General features: G+C 34.0%; 1 protein-coding gene across 1 annotated transcript in view; it reads right to left on the bottom strand.

Moving 5' to 3' along the window:
* Positions 1-348: 348 nt before the first annotated feature.
* The window catches only part of LOC121387842 (C-myc promoter-binding protein-like), a 111,052-nt gene continuing 89,751 nt past the window's right edge, over positions 349-21,649 (bottom strand). Inside the window, exons 29-34 of the mRNA XM_041519073.1 lie at positions 20,738-20,888; positions 12,399-12,482; positions 10,214-10,331; positions 9,828-9,885; positions 6,817-6,989; positions 349-4,470 (exon numbers count right to left, since the gene is read on the bottom strand). Coding sequence (XP_041375007.1) covers positions 4,334-4,470; positions 6,817-6,989; positions 9,828-9,885; positions 10,214-10,331; positions 12,399-12,482; positions 20,738-20,888 — 721 coding nt within the window. The 3' untranslated portion in view covers positions 349-4,333. The remainder of the gene's footprint in view (positions 4,471-6,816; positions 6,990-9,827; positions 9,886-10,213; positions 10,332-12,398; positions 12,483-20,737; positions 20,889-21,649) is intronic.

Raw genomic sequence — 21,649 nt, 5'->3', positions numbered from 1 at the left:
AGTTCGTTCTATACATTAAAATTTATGAATACAATATAGGGGGGAAAATCGGGACTTTACAATCAGTTCGTTTTAACCAGTAGTTTGTTGTAAGTGTGTTCGTTCTAAAAGTACTTTACTGTAGATTAACATGACACCCCAATATTTAACAAGCTCCATATAGTTTAACATGACCCCAATATTTAACATAATATATATATATATATATATATATATATATATATATATATATATATATATATATATATATATATTAGTATATATATATGGAGGTCATCTTAAATATTGGGGTGTTAAACTTATATAATATATATATATATATATATATATATATATATATATATATATATATATATATTATATATTAGTTTAACATGACCCCCATATAGTTTAACATAACACCACAGTATTTAATGGAACTCTTATATACCATTACATATCAACACATTGTTTAGAAACTTAGAAACAGGCTATCTGTATCTGTATCTGTTCATTGATAGAGCATTAGAGGAAACCCTCTTATTTCAGGTGAGTTCCAATTAGCAGCAAGGATTTTTACATTCACCTGACCACAGAATGGATATTACATACCACAGATATCACATACCTGTTGGCAAATCCCCAGACCGCAAAACAGAATGGCAATAAATATTGTTTGACACACAGATATTCCATACTAATAAAACTTTAAAAGCTTGAAGCAATTTCAAATTCCTCTATATTGTGCGGTCAGACATATCCATGACAAACTTATTAAAGGGTCTGTCCTGTGTTTGCTACCATTATAGATGTTTGTGACTAACAGAGCTTTTTTAAAAACTAAAATTAAATACAAGTAAAAAAAAAAATTGGTTTAGAATATTAGTGTCTGTATATTCAGTGTTTTTATGGTCATCCAAATGTTTGTAGAACTTAAGATTTTTTAAAATGATATCAGAAACATGCTCAATATAAAAAGACACTGACATTCTAAACAGGAAAATAATCAAATATGTCACTTTAGCTACTAAAAAGGCTGCTAGTTGAATAATGGTAGTAAACTCAAACTCCAAATTCCCAAACTGAGTATTATTTTAATGTTACTGCTTGTTATATCTCCACCCACATCTACTAAGCCTTCGTAAGCAAGTGTAAACATATCAACTACTGCCAATGGTCTTATCTTGCCTAAATGATAATATAACTGTGCTGAATCCTGTAACCTACGCACAAGTTCCAGAAAGTAAAGAGGAACAAAAACTAACCAGACACGTAACTTGGACATGACCAAAAAACACGACTGCCATTAAATACTTAAGATATCATGTCAATTCATTTGGTGTATTTGATGGGGCATCTAAACCAAAGAACACACAAAAACGTACAGCAACACGTTAAGACAAAACCCACATAACAAAAGTACAATAACAGACATACATATAACAGACATCAAAGATGTATTAACATAAACAGACATTGTATGACAATTAGAATAATATTCAAATAATATACAACAAAGCAACATACCAATAAGCACAGAGCATGTAATGGATGTATAAAAAAGAAAAAGAAAAAAGATGACAGGCATAATCTATGTAACTTGTATATTGCATTGTTAAAACAACAAGCATATTTAGTTGATGAAAACATAGCTCACAATCTATTTATGAATGCTTATCTTAATGTACTTCAAAGAATTTTACCATTTTAGAGCATCTTAGTAAAATAACGACACATTTAGCAGCCATTCAAGTATTTTCAAAGGTAATATTTAATGAATGTTGCCAGTAAAAATTAAACAAATGAAGTATGAGAAAATAAATTCTAAAACCAACCACCATGTAATATCTGCATGAATAGTCACGTGCAACAACAAAGTGAAATTACGAAAGGATTTTAGATAATTAAAAAAGTAACAAGTGATTACAAATCAAAAAGTCTAAGCAAATGTTATAATTTCTAGTTTTAAAGCTCAATTAAATGTTCAGATTATATATAGATATCTATAGGGCCAGCGGGTGAGGGGTGCAACATAAATCCACACTTTATAATCAATATATTCATGAATGTAAATAATTTTCAGTCATACACAGGGGTACAGGAATACACTATTTACCTACATTAGACTTACACCTACATCTTTAACACAAGGACGACAACTCGATAAACTTAATACACCTATATTTTGTGACTAGATGAACGTACGGCACTGACATATTCATAAAACAAAACCTATGGATGAGTATTCCTAACTGAGCAAATGAGTATGTTAAATTATGAAAACCTACTGTGAAAAGGCTACTTTGACAAGGGTGGTGAAATTGCTTTCATTAAACAACCATACTAACCTTATCTGCTGTTTTCACACACCACAATTACAAGCGTTCCAATGGAATACTGGAAGAGAAGTTACAAACCAAACTGAGGACAAATACCAGTCACACACCAATGTTTCTTCACTTACTGTTCACACGCTTGACAACAAAGTATTAGGTTTTCTCATATGAACAGCTGTATTCACACAAACAAAACAGAAGTTTCCTGATCTGACAACACAGCACTGCTTCCTGATTTGGTAATATATCACCGATTCCTCATTTGATAATACAGAAGTTTGATCATTTGATACAGCACTGTTTTCTCACTTCACAATACAGCATGATTTCTTCATTTGACAACACAGCACTATTTGCTAACTAACCAGACATTTTTTTCATTTGACAGAGCAGCACCTTATTCTCATTTCCCAACAAGTTTCCCCATTTGAAGAATTGCATTTTCTAAGCTGAATACATCAGTTTTCCAATTTGAAAACAGTAGAATTTCCTCATTTCACAATACAGCAGTTTCTACACTTGAAGAATTGTATTCAAACCAGAAAAACAGAACAGGTTCCTTACTTGAAAGCAGCACCTTTTCCTCAAATAACTACACAACTGCTTCCTCACTTTAAAAATTGTATTCACACCAAACATAGCACTGGTTTTTTTCAGTTGACAACAGTTCCTCGTTTCATAACTGTGTCCTCAAATGATCATACCTAATAGTTTCTAAACCCATCAAACCGTACAGATACTATTTCAACACTATTTGAGAAACCTAACAGAGGTTGTTAGCCACTTCCTCATTGTAATTTTTAACACTATCAGGTCTGCATCTATACCTTACTGCATTAATTAGAACTCATTCACTCCATCCACATGTGTTAAAAGATTACAGAACTTGGCGACACTATTCACTCTGAAAACATTCACACAGTAAATAAGTTTTCTAGAGCAGTGTTCATCACCCTCTCTGAAGATGGGGACACGCTGACTACCAGACCACATTTAAAAGAGCTCTGTCAAAGTTGTATAAAGGCATGTTTTCTGCCAAAAACAAACTAGGATCAAACCAACACCTTTTTTTTTTCAATTCTGAGAAAAATGTATTTAAATTTTAAAAACCTTTTCATTGGAACACGTCTTTGGTAAAAACAATTCTTTCTTGTTGATATAATTAGTACTATAAATTTTTATACTAAAACAGGCCTCAGGATTTAAAATTTCATTGGAAACACTTTTTCAGTAATGGTGGCTTAAGTTACATGGTAATGGACTATTGGTTTCATGATTTTGCCAACATGCTACCAACACACAACCGGAAACATAAATTTCTGTGAAATCTGGTAGTCTGCAAAATATATATGCAAAATTGTTTTTATTTGTAACTGAAATTTTTGGAATGTATTTTTAAAAATATACTGTGTAAAAACATTTGATAGTTTTTCTTCTTTTTATTTAGTAAACTAATTTAGCATGTTTGTTTATTTAGTTTTTTTCAAATTATGCCCTTAATTCAACTGAACCAGCCATGACCCCAATATCAATTATTGTGCAAAAGTGTCACTTTGAATTTTTACCACTTTAAACATGTAAAAATTATATCTTGAACAACATCCCCATAATTACAACCAAATCATTTCATTTACTTGTAGAAAAGAATCAGTTTAATGGGAAAATCAACCGAGCGAGATTAAATATATGCACAGGTACTGGTCTACCAACCAGAGATAAAAAAACCCACTGTTCTAGAATCACATTCGCTCTAATTCTACCATCATTCAAGAACAGGAAGCTATAGACATTAACCCCATTAAATTTCTCACCTCCATGTTTTACAACAAATGAAGAGCATGTCACACAAGTATTAAAACCAAACAAAACCCCCCAACATAACCCAAAATAGTGATGTACTTCCAATAACATCTGATATACAGTATCACTGGCTTTATAAAGATTGCACGGCAAATGGTCAACTGAACCAAGTTAACACCAGTCCCTAACAGACAGTCCACATCAAATAAACAACTGGTTCATATCTCTAAGTCGCCAAATGCACGCCTACAACAGATGACGCGATCTGTTTTTGGTTTATCATTAGGCTGAAGTCGCCTCTGTTCAGCACTCGTCAGCTTTGCAAAAGCCAGATTAAATTCCCGGTCAAATGCATCTGAAAAAGAAAGAAAAACCAATTCACAATCTAAACTAGAGGGGAAAATATTAACACATTAAAGGAAACATCTGTTTACGAACACATTGGAACATTGTTTAATTAATAAACCAAGGAAGTTGTGTGACACTGTAACAATCCTCCATCCTTAACAAAGGCAGTCTGAAATTAATCAGTTGTCCAATAGGCAACTCAATTCCTAAAAGCAGGTTATCTGATGGACAACTCAAGTCCAAACATCAAGTTGTCCAATGAGCAAATCAAGTCATAAAACAAGTTGTCCAATGGGCAACTCAATTCATAAATTAAGGTTGTCCAATGGGCAACTTAAGTCCCTAAAATCAGGTTGTCTGACTGAAGAACTGGGTAATAAATGACTATTAAAATTTACTACTGAAAATAATATAGAGTGAAAGGAAAGTAAAGAAATTGCTGTTAAAGATTCCTGAGCACATAATTTAATCAGCAAATACAGTTTGTCTAACATAATTATGGTAAAGGTAACTCAGTAATCATAATTCGAGAAGAAATCCGTCTGCTGGCCATACCACTGATGGCAACAAGGACCCTCTTCATAAACACTTTTCTCACTGACAGAACAGTACATACCACAGCCTTTAGTACTTGTACATCAAGGATATATCACACAAAAAGTACAAGTAAACATTTGAAGCTTTTTTGATAACACTTTAAGTCTAAAATAGGGAAAATGGACACATTCTCACAAAAATTGCTCGATATACTGTGTAAGGTTACATGCACAGTGGTTTTCTCATAAAGGATTAAATCCACTTATATGGTTGACATAAACCAGTGGTAACTTAGAACGGTCTGAAACATAAAGCATAATTTTTCTCAGTGAATTTTGTAAAAACACTTCATTTGTGTAACAACATTTCTCTTTTATAGTCTGTGTGAAAAGGGTACTAATGAATTGGCATATAACTCTATAATGAATAAAGTTAAATCTTATATTAAAACATATTACTGAGTTTAAACTCATACCAACTCCAAAACAAAAGTTTTTTTTAAGAAATTGCCTTCAAATTATATAGATTAATACAATTTTTAATACAAGGGTGAAGATAAATGCTAGAACAGCCTTAGCTGCATTGGTATCGGGGTAATCCATAATGCTGTATACTGAGACAAAGGTAGAACCGTGCATTCTCTATGTTGGCTGTTCCACCAGTTGTCTTCATACCTACATTTTAAAATATGATTTAGCCCATGCAATTTGATGATAATCTGTATATTTCCTAGTGGTATGAGTTTTGGCACGGATAAGCAACGATCTTGCGTGGTGTAAAAATAACTATGTTTTTTTTGTTATTACTGACAGACATAACCTAATGTATATCACTAAAATATAAACATTAAATTCAATATATAGTGAAATTTTTAGTTTTAGTTTTAGTTTACTTGTGTATACTGTAATAGTGTAATCTTTTTGATGTGGTATGCATTTTGAAGCGGAACATCCAGATAACTTCAGAATAACCAATAAGGAAGAAAAATAACTCTAAACAACTGGAAACGATGTGAGGTGGTCCATAAATTCCATATTAATAATACAAGTAAAAAATAACACCATTAAAATACATTTTAACCCTATCGTCACATGTAAACCATATAGTCACTATTTGTATATTGATAGGGTGGGGTAAATTTGGCAGCCCTTCAAGTTTTTTTATTAGTTTATTTATTATTACTTTTATTCAAAACAATGTCCACTACACCTTCCATGTGAAATAGATATTATTTTAAGATGTAATATGCACTTGAACGTTGTTTAATCCTGACCCAATATAATCGTATGCAGTACATGTAAAATAAGGAGTGGGGACTCATTTGGACGTCCATAGGAATAGATTGATGTAGGGGTGGTATAATTGTCTTGTGTTTATTTCACTAGTAGCAGACGACAATGTTTCGTGCAGCAGGTGAGTAAAATTAATTGTGAAAATTTGGAGATACAGGGATGTTTATGCATGTTAAAAAAGTGCCTTACGCAAAATAGTACTTTTAGTTTTATGGTATTTTTAATTGTTTATACTTACTGCAAACTTGCAAATTGTAAACATTGCTTTATTCTTATCAATAAAAAATACTTCTGTCAACAGAAACTTCTGCCTTTGACGTCATAGCTTTCCTTTGGTGATGCACAATTGCTATTTAAAGATAGCGCGCCAAAATACATACCTCGTCATAATACATACCTCGACGATATATTTTCATATAAATTTTAACTTTATTCATTTTAGAGTTATAGCCCAATTCATCGGTTCCCTTTTAACGCAAACGGACTATAGGAAGAACTGAAAACCCCCAAAACAAAGCATTTACCATGGTCAATGTTTTCTCTGCCACAGGCACTGAAGGCCAGGAAGAGAATCTCACGGTACAGACTGCGGAACTGGTGTTTCTTCTTGCGCACCCGGCGCCGACTGTTTGCCATCAGCTTGATGGGGGACAACACGTCGTTACACTGGATGTTGGAAATTATCTGATGCATCACACTGGAAAACATACAACAAAAGTCAGGGATCTAGTTTTTTTATTAAGACAAACTTTGATTTATCTATACTTTGCAACTGTGTAATTAGCCGAAAGTTCCTAACTCTATATATACTATCTATATTTATAATGCCTGAAAGCAGAGTATGACAAATATTTTTAAAAGTCACTAGCCACAGGAGCTAGTGGGTTTGTGAAAACCACTAGCCCACCAAGATAAAGCACTAGCCCAAATTCCTGATCAATTATAGTTGGATTTTTATATAATTTTTGTAACATAACACATTTTTGAGTATAACAGTAAAATAAAACAAACACTTAAATCATGTTGTAACTTTCAGTTTTTTGTCGTGTTGTACGTTTGTTTTTTTGTCAAGTGTGATCCATTGTCATTGTTCCGTTTTCGTTTTTGCCCTCCCTCCTGGGAAAAATAATTGAGCAAACTCATGGTTGATATCTAAAACCACTATCAAAATAATTAAATTTAAATGAGGGTACGACAGTGTGACACACGGTAATACATGGTTCAGTGTATTCGGTAGTGGGTTATACAATCTTCAAACCAGTTTTTACATGCCTATATCCACTGGGGTTCAGGCATGTCCCCCCCTGGTCTTATCCCTGTAAGGCCAGCGATTTGACCGGGGGGGGGGGGGGGGGGGGGGGAAGGGAGGGATTGTAAGAATAGGGGAGTAATTTAGACATTTAAACTAAATTCAGGGGATTTTAAAACGTTTTGATGTGTCCGTCTAAAAAAGAGGTAAAGTGATATTAAAATTAAGAATATAATAGTGGGTTATACATTTAGGGCCCTACTATTTATGTCACCAGGGACGGTGATGCCAATTGCTCAAATACAGGGAATTATCCCGTGTCAGACTGATATCAAAAGAATATAACGGCGACATCTAATCCGTTGTTAATTAATGAAAAAAAAGGTATCATTTTGTATCGGCAGCTGTGACGCATTATCCAGACCGCTACACGTAATAGGCCAAGCAGAGTCATTGCATGTGCGGTTACCATTAAAGTAAATTGTTTTCCTGATTGCTGATAACCACATGTCAGCGAAGTGTTAAATTAGAAAACAATAGGTAAATAAAACAAACTGAAATTCAAAGCATGACTGGGGTTTACTCGATTGAGATTAACCTGTCGTCGCGATTGGTGATTTCCAAGTTCCTAAAACATATGTGCGAGATTAACTACCACGTGACGTGTCCAACCAATCAAAACACGCATGTCATTAGACTTATTTCCTGTGCCAGAAACTTGAAAGGGCAAAAATAAACAATGCATGCTGTAACTGTGGCGATGTAGAGATAGCATGTTACTGCAGTTTGCAGACCTAATTCAAGTGGATTATTATTTTATACTGATTGTGTTGTTGATATTATTATTCGATGAAAAAAATCACAATCAAATTTATTAAACGAAAAAAAAAGAAATAAAAAAAAAAAATCACTATCGAGCGATAAGGAGGGAGGTGGAAACCACTAGCCCTGTGGGCTAGTGGTTTTGCATTTCTCACTAGCCCGAACTTAAAAACCACTTGCCACGGGCGTCGGGCTAGCAGATTTGTCAAACTCTGCTGAAAGGAATTATTTATAACCTAAAAAAGACCAAAAACTAAATTATTAGGCCTTTTAAAATGCTATTGTACAATGTTTTGCCGTGTATATAGCCAATCCTCAGTTGCAGCCCCCTGTAAAAAATCCTAGATCAGAGCCTGAAACCATACATCTCATTATCAAATGCAGTCCAAATACTGTATATCGCCCGTGAGATTTTAGTCATAGTTACCCAACTGTATTGAATTACCCACTTGGTGTACAATATTACCCACTTCCAATATCAGATGGTAAACCATTTGTAAACAATTCTGAAATGGAGCATACTCAAAATGTTCAACATTTTTACACTTCACAATAGGGAGGTCACTCAATATGAGTATTGTTCTAGCATACCATCAGTCTAGAGTGTGCTGTACAGGAACTTCCACCCAAACCCGACCGGAGTTACCCGACTTGACTCTATCACATACTTTAGACTGCTTTGCTACACTTATTAAAGAAGTTAAATCTTTTTTGCTAAGATAAGATTGAATAAGATAATTTTCATTGAACAATAACTTAAAAGACAAGCTACTGTTTACTGAAAAACATGCAAGTTACGGAAAAACTACTGTTTGGAATGGATAGGTTGTTTATGAAAAGAAAGAAAGAAATATTTTATTTAACGACGCACTCAACATATTTTTTTATTTACGGTTATATGGCGTCAGACATATGGTTAAGGACCACACAGATTTTGAGAGGAAACCCGCTGTCGACACTACATGGGCTACTCTTCTGATTAGCAGCAAGGGATCTTTTATTTGCACTTCCCACAGGCAGGACAGCACAAACCATGGCTTTTGTTGAACCAGTTATGGATCACTGGTCGGTGCAAGTGGTTTACAATTACCCTATTGAGCCTTGCGGAGCACTCACTCAGAGTTTGGAGTCGGTATCTGGATTAAAAATCCCATGCCTCGACTGGGATCTGAACCCAGTACCTACCAGCCTGTAGACCGATGGCCTACCATGACGCCGGTAGGTTGTTTATGAAGAAACACATACCTATCACACAGCTTGACCTCAAAACCCAGCATCAAGGATATCAATTTAGATGGGGTGCTGATAAGATACTTTATCTTCAAAACAAATGTTTTCCCTAGCAGTGAAAATTTAATACTAAAAAGAACATATTCTCTGATTCATCTCCTAACACTTCTAATCCTATTAGTGTGAAATGACCCCTAAATTAAATGATTGTGCTTGTAGCAGAAGGATACTTACGGTCTACTAACAAGCTGTGTTTCGGTCACAAGAGCATCCACAACAGATGAGTGCTGGCCTGAAAAATACAATGTTATTAAACGATTTAACAATGAAAACCACTGCTATAACTTAAGCATAACTGACATTTGCAGACTGGGCAAGAAAATATATTAGCAAATACAATAAAAAGTTTGTTTTGTTTAACGACATGGATACTACAAGAAAAAACAAAATAAAGATTATTATTATTTTATTAAATGGTTTAATTACCAATTCAATGCTCAACCTAATGTTAACACTTTTAAAATCTAGTAGCATGGATCTGTGATTTTTATTGTCAATATATTTATGTCTTCAGTAGTATATTCTCGAAATTGTGAGATTAATAATTTTAAAAAACCTACCAGACTCCCAGGAAGTGTAGAGTGGAAGCCCAACTTCATCATGTATGCGTACGTTATCCCACATTGGATGCAACAAAACATTTCTGTGGTCGTACATTGAATGGTGTTTACACGGTTTCTGTAAGGGACAGAACAACAATTTTGATCAATTATTAACAAAACATACATGTTAATATTTTTAAAGGTCTGAAAACTGTCTGTTTTTAACATAACAGGATGTGTGCCATTGTGATTTAGGCTCTGATTCCACTTCATTCACACAGACTTATACAAGTAAAATACGAGATAAACGTATTGAGTGTGTATTTATTTCTACTGAGAATGCATTTCATGGTCCGTAGATGAAAACACAATTAGTATGTCTTCACTGATTAGAACACGTAATTTCTTATAAAATAAATGTTCATGGATACTTAACTTGTTTTAAAATATCTAAGGCATGATGAACAGGAACAAATATCATTTGCATTAAAATGTATGTAAAAAAACAGTGAAATTAATTTTTCAGCATGGGTGGTGGTGGTGTCTTCTTTGTGCTATCTGCCACCCAATACCTGGAGTCAGCCTGGATCTGACTGGGGCCCTGTAGCCCCTGATCCCCAGCTTTAGGGTGAATCTCACTTCTTGAAACGTTTAGGAGTCGACAACTCTTCCATCATAGTTGTCACTAACAGTGTTTGAGCACTGTTCACTTCTTTAATTAGAAAGAAGCCAAATTATGCTCCTAAAGCTGATAAACAGTGTAGATTATACATAACACTTCTGGATGTGCTCGTATACTAAAGAACAGTGTAGGTTATACATAACACTTCTGGATGTGCTCGTATACTAAAGAACAGTGTAGGTTATACATAACACTTCTGGATGTGTTCGTATACTAAAGAACAGTGTAGGTTATACATAATACTTCTGGATGTGCTCGTATACTAAAGAACAGTGTAGGTTATACATAACACTTCTGGATGTGCTCGTATACTAAAGAACAGTAGGTTATACATAACACTTCTGGATGTGCTCGTATACTAAAGAACAGTGTAGGTTATACATAACACTTCTGGATGTGTTCGTATACTAAAGAACAGTGTAGGTTATACATAACACTTCTGGATGTGCTCGTATACTAAAGAACAGTGTAGGTTATACATAACACTTCTGGATGTGTTCGTATACTAAAGAACAGTGTAGATTATACATAATACTTCTGGATGTGCTCGTATACTAAAGAACAGTGTAGGTTATACATAACACTTCTGGATGTGCTCGTATACTAAAGAACAGTGTAGGTTATACATAACACTTCTGGATGTGTTCGTATACTAAAGAACAGTGTAGCTTATACATAACACTTCTGGATGTGCTCGTATACTAAAGAACAGTGTAGGTTATACATATACTAAAGAACAGTGTAGGTTATACATAACACTTCTGGATGTGCTCGTATACTAAAGAACAGTAGGTTATACATAACACTTCTGGATGTGCTCGTATACTAAAGAACAGTGTAGGTTATACATAACACTTCTGGATGTGCTCGTATACTAAAGAACAGTGTAGGTTATACATAACACTTCTGGATGTGTTCGTATACTAAAGAACAGTGTAGCTTATACATAACACTTCTGGATGTGCTCGTATACTAAAGAACAGTGTAGGTTATACATATACTAAAGAACAGTGTAGGTTATACATAACACTTCTGGATGTGCTCGTATACTAAAGAACAGTAGGTTATACATAACACTTCTGGATGTGCTCGTATACTAAAGAACAGTGTAGGTTATACATAACACTTCTGGATGTGCTCGTATACTAAAGAACAGTGTAGGTTATACATAACACTTCTGGATGTGTTCGTATACTAAAGAACAGTGTAGCTTATACATAACACTTCTGGATGTGCTCGTATACTAAAGAACAGTGTAGGTTATACATAACACTTCTGGATGTGTTCGTATACTAAAGAACAGTGTAGGTTATACATAAAACTTACTTCTGGGTTTTTGGTGATGCTGCTGGCGGTGAGGAGGAAACCAGGCAGGTGACTAGGACAGTACTAAAGAACAGTGTAGGCTATACATAACACTTCTGGATGTGTTCGTATACTAAAGAACAGTGTAGGTTATACATAACACTTCTGGATGTGTTCGTATACTAAAGAACAGTGTAGGTTATACATAAAACTTACTTCTGGGTTTTTGGTGATGCTGCTGGCGGTGAGGAGGAAACCAGGCAGGTGACTAGGACAGTCGATTCTCTTGAAATACCAGATCTGCAACAAACATGTAGACATTCACACCACTATCATGCACAGTGTCCAACTGTATTTCACTTACTTAAAACAACATAAAGACATTACAAATCTTGTGAAATAATCATCTAACACCTGACTTCTAGCAACATAAAAAGCTCAAAATATTACCTCGACAGTTATCATTTTCAATTTGTAATAACACAACTTATAACAATAACAACAAGATTCTATAATTAATTATGTATTTTTAATAAATTAGACTCTTAATTTAATGCTTAGTGGAGCTTTTTTCTTTTATTTAGTTATTTTTTTTAGGTGTTGACGGGTGGGTGGGTTAAAAATATGTTCCAAGTGAAACAACTAGTGTTTATGTAAGTAATACAAGTGTAATTAAAATTGTATTTGGTAACTAAGTGACAGAGATTAACAAAATCAGTCACTAGACAATGCTATGTCATCAATAAAATTGTGTGTTGGATGGTAAATAAAATCACTCACTTGATTCTGGAAGACTATGTTATGGTTATCAAGGGACGTTAGTATTATAGGACAACTTGTGTTGGGAGTCATACCAATTAGAACTGACTCCAACATGTCCTACATCTCACGACAAATCACATTAAAAGTTCAACCGTTCAGTTTTGTCTCCTCATGTTTTTGTTTCTTTATATACATGCCAAAATGTCTGGATTTCATGGGCCCATAAAACCTCTTATTGTCCACATGTGGTCAATAATTGTTTTGTTACACAATACCAAAAGTAAATGGTCTGCAATCTTCTTTTTTTAAATTTCAGTGGAAATTTGTATGTACTTACTTTTCCTGCAGAATATTTTAAAACTGATGAGCTTTGTTTGATGTCATGGAATCTTATGACAAAATCTTTCCAGAGATATAATTCAAGTCGCAATGACAAATAGCATGCAGCAAGTCAGTGTGACAAATCACATATTGAGAACGCTGCTTCAACAAATACTGTACTGTTAACTGTTTACCATTCACTAGATTCATGCTATGGTCGTCACCAAACTGGTATTTAATATAACGTGATAATGAGGTAAACAAATGACTCACTAGATTCCAGTATACAATGCTATGGTCGTCATCAAACTGGTATTTAATATAACGTGATAATGAGGTAAACAAATGACTCACTAGATTCCAGTATACAATGCTATGGTCGTCATCAAACTGGTATTTAATATAACAGTGATAATGAGGTAAACAAATGACTCACTAGATTCCAGTATACAATGCTATGGTCATCATCAAACTGGTATTTAATATAACGTGATAATGAGATAAACAAATGACTCACTAGATTCCAGTATACAATGCTATGGTCGTCATCAAACTGGTATTTAATATAACGTGATAATGAGGTAAACAAATGACTCACTAGATTCCAGTATACAATGCTATGGTCGTCATCAAACTGGTATTTAATATAACGTGATAATGAGGTAAACAAATGACTCACTAGATTCCAGTATACAATGCTATGGTCGTCATCAAACTCGTATTTAATATAACGTGATAATGAGGTAAACAAATGACTCACTAGATTCCAGTATACAATGCTATGGTCGTCATCAAACTGGTATTTAATATAACGTGATAATGAGGTAAACAAATGACTCACTAAATTCCAGTATACAATGCTATGGTCGTCATCAAACTGGTATTTAATATAACAGTGATAATGAGGTAAACAAATGACTCACTAGATTCCAGTATACAATGCTATGGTCGTCATCAAACTGGTATTTAATATAACGTGATAATGAGGTAAACAAATGACTCACTAGATTCCAGTATACAATGCTATGGTCGTCATCAAACTGGTATTTAATATAACGTGATAATGAGGTAAACAAATGACTCACTAGATTCCAGTATACAATGCTATGGTCGTCATCAAACTGGTATTTAATATAACAGTGATAATGAGGTAAACAAATGACTCACTAGATTCCAGTATACAATGCTATGGTCGTCATCAAACTGGTATTTAATATAACAGTGATAATGAGGTAAACAAATGACTCACTAGATTCCAGTATACAATGCTATGGTCGTCATCAAACTGGTATTTAATATAACGTGATAATGAGGTAAACAAATGACTCACTAGATTCCAGTATACAATGCTATGGTCGTCATCAAACTGGTATTTAATATAACGTGATAATGAGGTAAACAAATGACTCACTAGATTCCAGTATACAATGCTATGGTCGTCATCAAACTGGTATTTAATATAACGTGATAATGAGGTAAACAAATGACTCACTAGATTCCAGTATACAATGCTATGGTCGTCATCAAACTGGTATTTAATATAACGTGATAATGAGGTAAACAAATGACTCACTAGATTCCAGTATACAATGCTATGGTCGTCATCAAACTCGTATTTAATATAACGTGATAATGAGGTAAACAAATGTATTTAATATAACGTGATAACAAATGACTCACTAGATTCCAGTATACAATGCTATGGTTGTCAAACTGGTATTTAATATAACAGTGATAATGAGATAAACAAATGACTCACTAGATTCCAGTATACAATGCTATGGTCGTCATCAAACTGGTATTTAATATAACAGTGATAATGAGGTAAACAAATGACTCACTAGATTCCAGTATACAATGCTATGGTCGTCACCAAACTGGTATTTAATATAACGTGATAATGAGGTAAACAAATCACTCACTAGATTCCAGTATACAATGCTATGGTCGTCATCAAACTGGTATTTAATATAACAGTGATAATGAGATAAACAAATCACTCACTAGATTCCAGTATACAATGCTATGGTCGTCATCAAACTGGTATTTAATATAACAGTGATAATGAGATAAACAAATCACTCACTAGATTCCAGTATACAATGCTATGGTCGTCATCAAACTAGTATTTAATATAACAGTGATAATGAGATAAACAAATCACTCACTAGATTCCAGTAGACAATGTTATGGTCGTCATCAAACTGGTATTTAATATAACAGTGATAATGAGATAAACAAATCACTCACTAGATTCCAGTAGACAATGCTATGGTCGTCATCAAACTGGTATTTAATATAACAGTGATAATGAGATAAACAAATCACTCACTAGATTCCAGTATACAATGCTATGGTCGTCATCAAACTTGTATTTAATATAACAGTGATAATGAGATAAACAAATCACTCACTAGATTCCAGTAGACAATGCTATGGTCGTCATCAAACTTGTATTTAATATAACAGTGATAATGAGATAAACCTGGATCCCAACAGCAGTGACATGTTTTTCGTCTCACCATGTAGGTCACTGTCGCAACGACAGTCCCACAAACACCCGAGTTGTTGACTAATTTGTGTTGCCCTATCTATGATCTGCAAATATTAATCTAATTTTCAAATACTGACGATGTATGCACACACGAGGGATACGTGACAGTTGAAATACATGTATTAAGTGTGTGGTGTAAATAGACAATTTGTCATGACACTCGGATAATAAATTAATCCTATACCAAATGTATCGGCTACTATTACGTTTGTGTTAATTTTTTAGTTTTATTGCACTGGATATTCCTGTATGCAGGTTGTATTGTTAAATTGACAGCGATTAGTACCACGTATCAATAGTATGTGTATATGAAAGCGCGTGAGCCACTGAGTGGAGTTTTGTTTTGTTTTGTCCGTGTATGCGTAGTGTCTGACTACCAGTCTATCAGTAGTCTATCAGTCAAGCTTGTCAACTTGTCATTTGTCCTTCTGTCCATCCACACTTGGCAACTCGTGCAGTTAATTTAGAAAATCTGGTAACTTTCAAATATCAATGTCACAACAAAGGTAATTTTCTGATTGATGTGAAAGGATATATTGTTGTAATAAATATTGTTTACTGCAGATATAATTATCCGCAATATGTGCTAACGACATGCTGGGTATATGTGTGCGTTCGCGCTTATGTGTGTGTATCGACACTTGGTTATTGTTTGACTGGTTGGTGAAGTCCTACCGTTTTGATGGTTCGTGCATGTGGGTGTGCGAGCACGTGGAAGTGTGTATATACATGTTTACAACTACACATGTTCATTGCTTGTATGTATTGAAAATACCCTTGCGTTACACCAAAGGATTTGTGTGAGCGAGTTTATGTGCATTTATGATTATAGTCGCACGTATATATAATTTTTGTTTTTATTAGTAATGTTATTATTGTTTAAAATTAAATGCTACGAACCACACCATTTCATAATTGTGGTTATACGTACTGTTTTACCCTTTTTATTATCTGCTTTTTTATTCTGTCGTATCTTCTACTCTAAATTCCCCTTTCTTTTTGAATGGTTACAGATAAAAAACACATATGAAGTTGTCTATGATAAGATTGCTTTATTGACAGGTGGGTATTGCGTCGCTGCTGATTGTAAGATAATGCACATAGTATTTGATACGTTTAATGTACCAGAATTTTGTCAAGCTTGCTGCCATGTATGTCTATTAGTATTATTTTGCTTCATATTAGGTGAACCCCTTGCCTTGCCCATTCACAGGTTATTTTTAATATTGTTACTTGATGTCGGATGATATAGTTGTGTACCGGGCAAGAGTAGGGTTGCACCATAGTTTTGGATGCGGCAAACTGATTACCGATCTGATGAGTTTGTATTTTTATTTATGTTGTAGTTTGTTAGGAAAACGAGGTATAACTTTAGTTCTTTTACAATTGTTTTTATCTGGTGATATCCATTTGAATCCAGGTCCACCCATTACGGTGTCATCTAGTATATCTGTTGCCCACCTGAACGTGAATGGACTTCTGCCAAAAGTAGATCTCATTGAAACAGAAATGTGCGATTTTGTTGTAATTGCGATCACTGAAACCCATCTGAACCCTAACATCTCCAATCAAGATATTATTATTAAAGGATTTCATGAACCATATCGCAAGGATAGGACATATAATAATTGGGGCGGAGTAGCGGTTTATGTAAAAGACAATATAATATCTAAACATAGAGAAGATATGGATGTCCCCGGTCTGGAGGCTCTCTGGGTGGAATTGAACCGTAATAAATGTAAAATCCTATTAGGTACTTTTTACTCCAGTTGTGCTTCATATTGGTCCTAGACCTCACGAGAACAAAATACATGCATTTCAAAGAACTATCTGGCATTACCTTCTGCCGATATTTGTGGTCTAAAAACATTTATTTCAAGTTTTAACTGGGATAACATTTTCCAATCGGAGTCCATTGATACAATAACGACAAATATAACTAACATTTTATTAAATTCAGCGAAAACATTTATTCCTTATAAAATAGTTACTGTCCGACCTAGAGATAAACCTTTTATGAATGGCAACATTCGAAGATTAATGCGACAAAGACATAAACTTCACAATAAAGCTAAAAACAATAATACTCCTAATGACTGGGCCAACTTTAGGAAAACACGTAACTTGGTAATATCGGAGGTACGCAAAGCCGAATCAGAATATTTTAAGAAAATAGACAATAAAATTAACAGTTCAACCGATATTGGTACAAAATATTGGTGGAAACTTGTTAATTCTCACTTTAAAAATCACTATAATACCGCTGCTTGTCGATGGTAACGTTATTGATAATGAATTCTTTATTAAACAATCTACTTTACACTGCTCGCAAGGAGAACTTCCGACAGTAGACCTTACAGTTGATCCACTTATAGAAATAGAGCTAGTACAATCCGAAGTAGAAGATATCTTAAACACCCTTAATACATCCAAATCATCCGGCCCCGACTTTATTAGCAATAGATTACTTAAGTTACTAGCTAAATAACTTTCATACCCTCTAACACGCTTGTTTAATCTATCATTACACCATTCCATTTTCCCCTCAGACTGGAAACTTGCTAACGTAAATCCTATTCATAAAAAGGGTAGTATTCATGAACCAAGTAATTATAGACCCATTTCACTTACAAGTAATCTCTCCAAACTTTTCGAAAAATGCATTTTTAAGCACATTTTCAATTTCTTTAGAATAAATAAGACCATAACAAAATTCCAGTCTGGCTTTATTCCTGGCGATTCAACTGTTAACCAACTAATTGATTTTTATCATTTTATTTGTCATTCTATGGATGAAGGGAAAGAAGTTAGAGCAGTATTTTGCGATATAAGCAAAGCATTTGATCGAGTTTGGCATAAGGGTCTGATCTATAAATTAGAAACTGTTGGGATTTCGGGAAAACTCTTATTATGGTTTGAAAGCTATTTATCTGATCGAAGACAATGTGTAGTACTACAAAACCATTTCTCTCATACTAAACCCATTTCCGCAGGTGTTCCGCAAGGTTCTGTTCTTGGTCCTATTTTGTTTTTGGTATATATAAATGATATTGTTAATGGGATTACTTCAAATATTAGATTGTTCGCTGATGATACCTCATTATTTATTACTGTTCAAAATCCTGAACTATGTTGTAATATTTTAAACTCTGACTTCGAGCATATTAACAAGTGGGCTAAACGGTGGCTTGTTAAGTTCAGTCCCGAAAAACCCGAAACCTTGTTGTTTAGCCGAAAAATTAAAACCCCCAGCAATCCGAAGTTATTTTTAGACAACGTACATGTATCAGAGGTTGATGTCCATAAACACTTGGGCCTTACATTCCAGAAATCTGCGGAATGGGATTTCCATATACAAAATATTTTAAGTAAGGCCAGTAAAATGGTAAATTGTCTTCAATCCTTTAAATATAGATTATCTAGAAAATCATTAGTAAAAATCTATAGATAATTTATTCTTCCCATTTTTGATTATGCCGATATTCTTTGGGATAATTGTAGTCTCCAACAGGCATACAATCTTGAAAATATACACTTGGGATGCTTTGCGTACAATTTGTGGTTCTGTTCGGGGAACATCTCACGAGTTACTATATAGTGAAACTGGTTTTATATCTTTATCAGAAAGGAGAAGTCGCCATAAACTATGTATGATGTATAAACTTTCTAATAACTTGCTCCCCACATTCTTGACATTACAATTACCACGCCCCATTTCTGCAAAAACCCCATATTACACTCGTAATGTAGATCGCCTCCTTACATACTTTTGTCGAAATAAACTTTTCGCGAATTCCTTTTTTCCTTTCGCAGTTAAATTATGGAATAATATAACGTCCGATATTAGGAATTCTTCATCGTTAAATAGATTTAAATCAGAATTAAATAAATCAGACCCAATTGTACCGTGCTACTTTTACGATGGTGATAGAAGCAACAGATATTACAACCGATGGGAACTAGCGATCTAAATGGTCATAAATTTGCAAGACACGTAAGTGACAGTCCATTTTGTACTTGTGGACATCTTATTGAAGATGCAGAACATTTTTTATGTTATTGTCCACTATATAATGTAATTCGTAATACTCACCTGTCAAAATATCACAATCTTAATTGCAAGACTTTATTATTTGGTGACCCAAATTTTAGTACCCACGAAAATAGTGTTATATTTAAATCTGTTCAAGACTTTATAATTAATAGCAAACGTTTCGATAACTAACCATTCATTATTCCTCCTTCTCCCTTCCCAACTGTGACTAAATAATATCATATCAACTATCTATTTTTATTTTTCCTTTCTTCTCTCTCTCTTCCATTCTTCTCATCTTAGCTAATTTGAATTTATTTAAATTATTATACTATTTCTGTCATCTTGATGTATCAAACTTGTATTTATAAATGTAGGGAGAGGCCTTAATATAGGCTCTTGCCTGTTGGCCAATCCCAAACCGCATTTTGACGGCAATAAATATTGTTTAAACTAATGAGATAAATAAATCACTCACTAGATTCCAGTAGACAATGCTATGGTCGTCATCAAACTCGTATTTAATATTACAGTGATAATGAGATAAACAAATCACTCACTAGATTCCAATAGACAATGCTATGGTTGTCAAACTGGTATTTAATATAACAGTGATAATGAGATAAACAAATCACTTACTAGATTCCAGTATACAATGCTATGGTCGTCATCAAACTGGTATTTAATATAACAGTGATAATGAGATAAACAAATCACTCACTAGATTCCAGTAGACAATGCTATGGTCGTCACCAAACTCGTATTTAATATAACAGTGATAATGAGATAAACAAATCACTCACTAGATTCCAGTAGACAATGCTATGGTCGTCACCAAACTCGTATTTAATATAACAGTGATAATGAGATAAACAAATCACTTACTAGATTCCAGTAGACAATGCTATGGTCGTCGACAAACATTGAAGTGGACATGCATTCATCTCCTTCGTTTTCAAGTATGTGTTCGATCTCCTTCCGTAACACAATGGGACTAAGGTACGGAACAGCAATCGGTGCTATCGAACAGGCAGACCTGTAAGAAACATTTCTTCATTTAGAACCAATATCAAAACTTATTATATATATAGCCATGAAATATACAAATCTATAGAAACCATAAAAGTGATGTTTGGTGAAACATCATATAATCATTAACCAACCACTTCGGTGATAGAGGTACTGTAATTAAACGATGCTAATATACATACAGGTGTTTAACACAAATATTCCTAAATTAGTAACCAACCACTTCACTGTGGAGGTACTGTAATTAAGCGATGCTAATAAACATACAGGTGTTTAACACAAATATTCCTAAATTAGTAACCAACCACTTCACTGTGGAGGTACTGTAATTAAGCGATGCTAATAAACATACAGGTGTTTAACACAAATATTCCTAAATTAGTAACCAACCACTTCACTGAGGAGGTACTGTAATTAAACGATGCTAATAAACATACAGGTGTTTAACACAAATATTCCTAAATTAGTAACCAACCACTTCACTGAGGATGTACTGTAATTAAGCGATGCTAATAAACATACAGGTGTTTAACACAAATATTCCTAAATTAGTAACCAACCACTTCACTGAGGAGGTACTGTAATTAAACGATGCTAATAAACATACAGGTGTTTAACACAAATATTCCTAAATTAGTAACCAACCACTTCACTGAGGAGGTACTGTACAGGCCTTGACCTCAAGTTTTTTCAGTAATAGCAGGTTATAAAATCTAGCAGCCTTAAGTAAAAATTGGTAGCCCCATCACTTAAAAATAGAGAAAAAAA

This window comes from Gigantopelta aegis, chromosome 2 (assembly GCF_016097555.1).
Source record: "Gigantopelta aegis isolate Gae_Host chromosome 2, Gae_host_genome, whole genome shotgun sequence".
Taxonomy (NCBI): domain Eukaryota; kingdom Metazoa; phylum Mollusca; class Gastropoda; order Neomphalida; family Peltospiridae; genus Gigantopelta; species Gigantopelta aegis.
The sequence above is the reverse complement of the archived record's forward strand: the minus strand, read 5'-3'. Positions and strand labels throughout refer to the sequence as shown.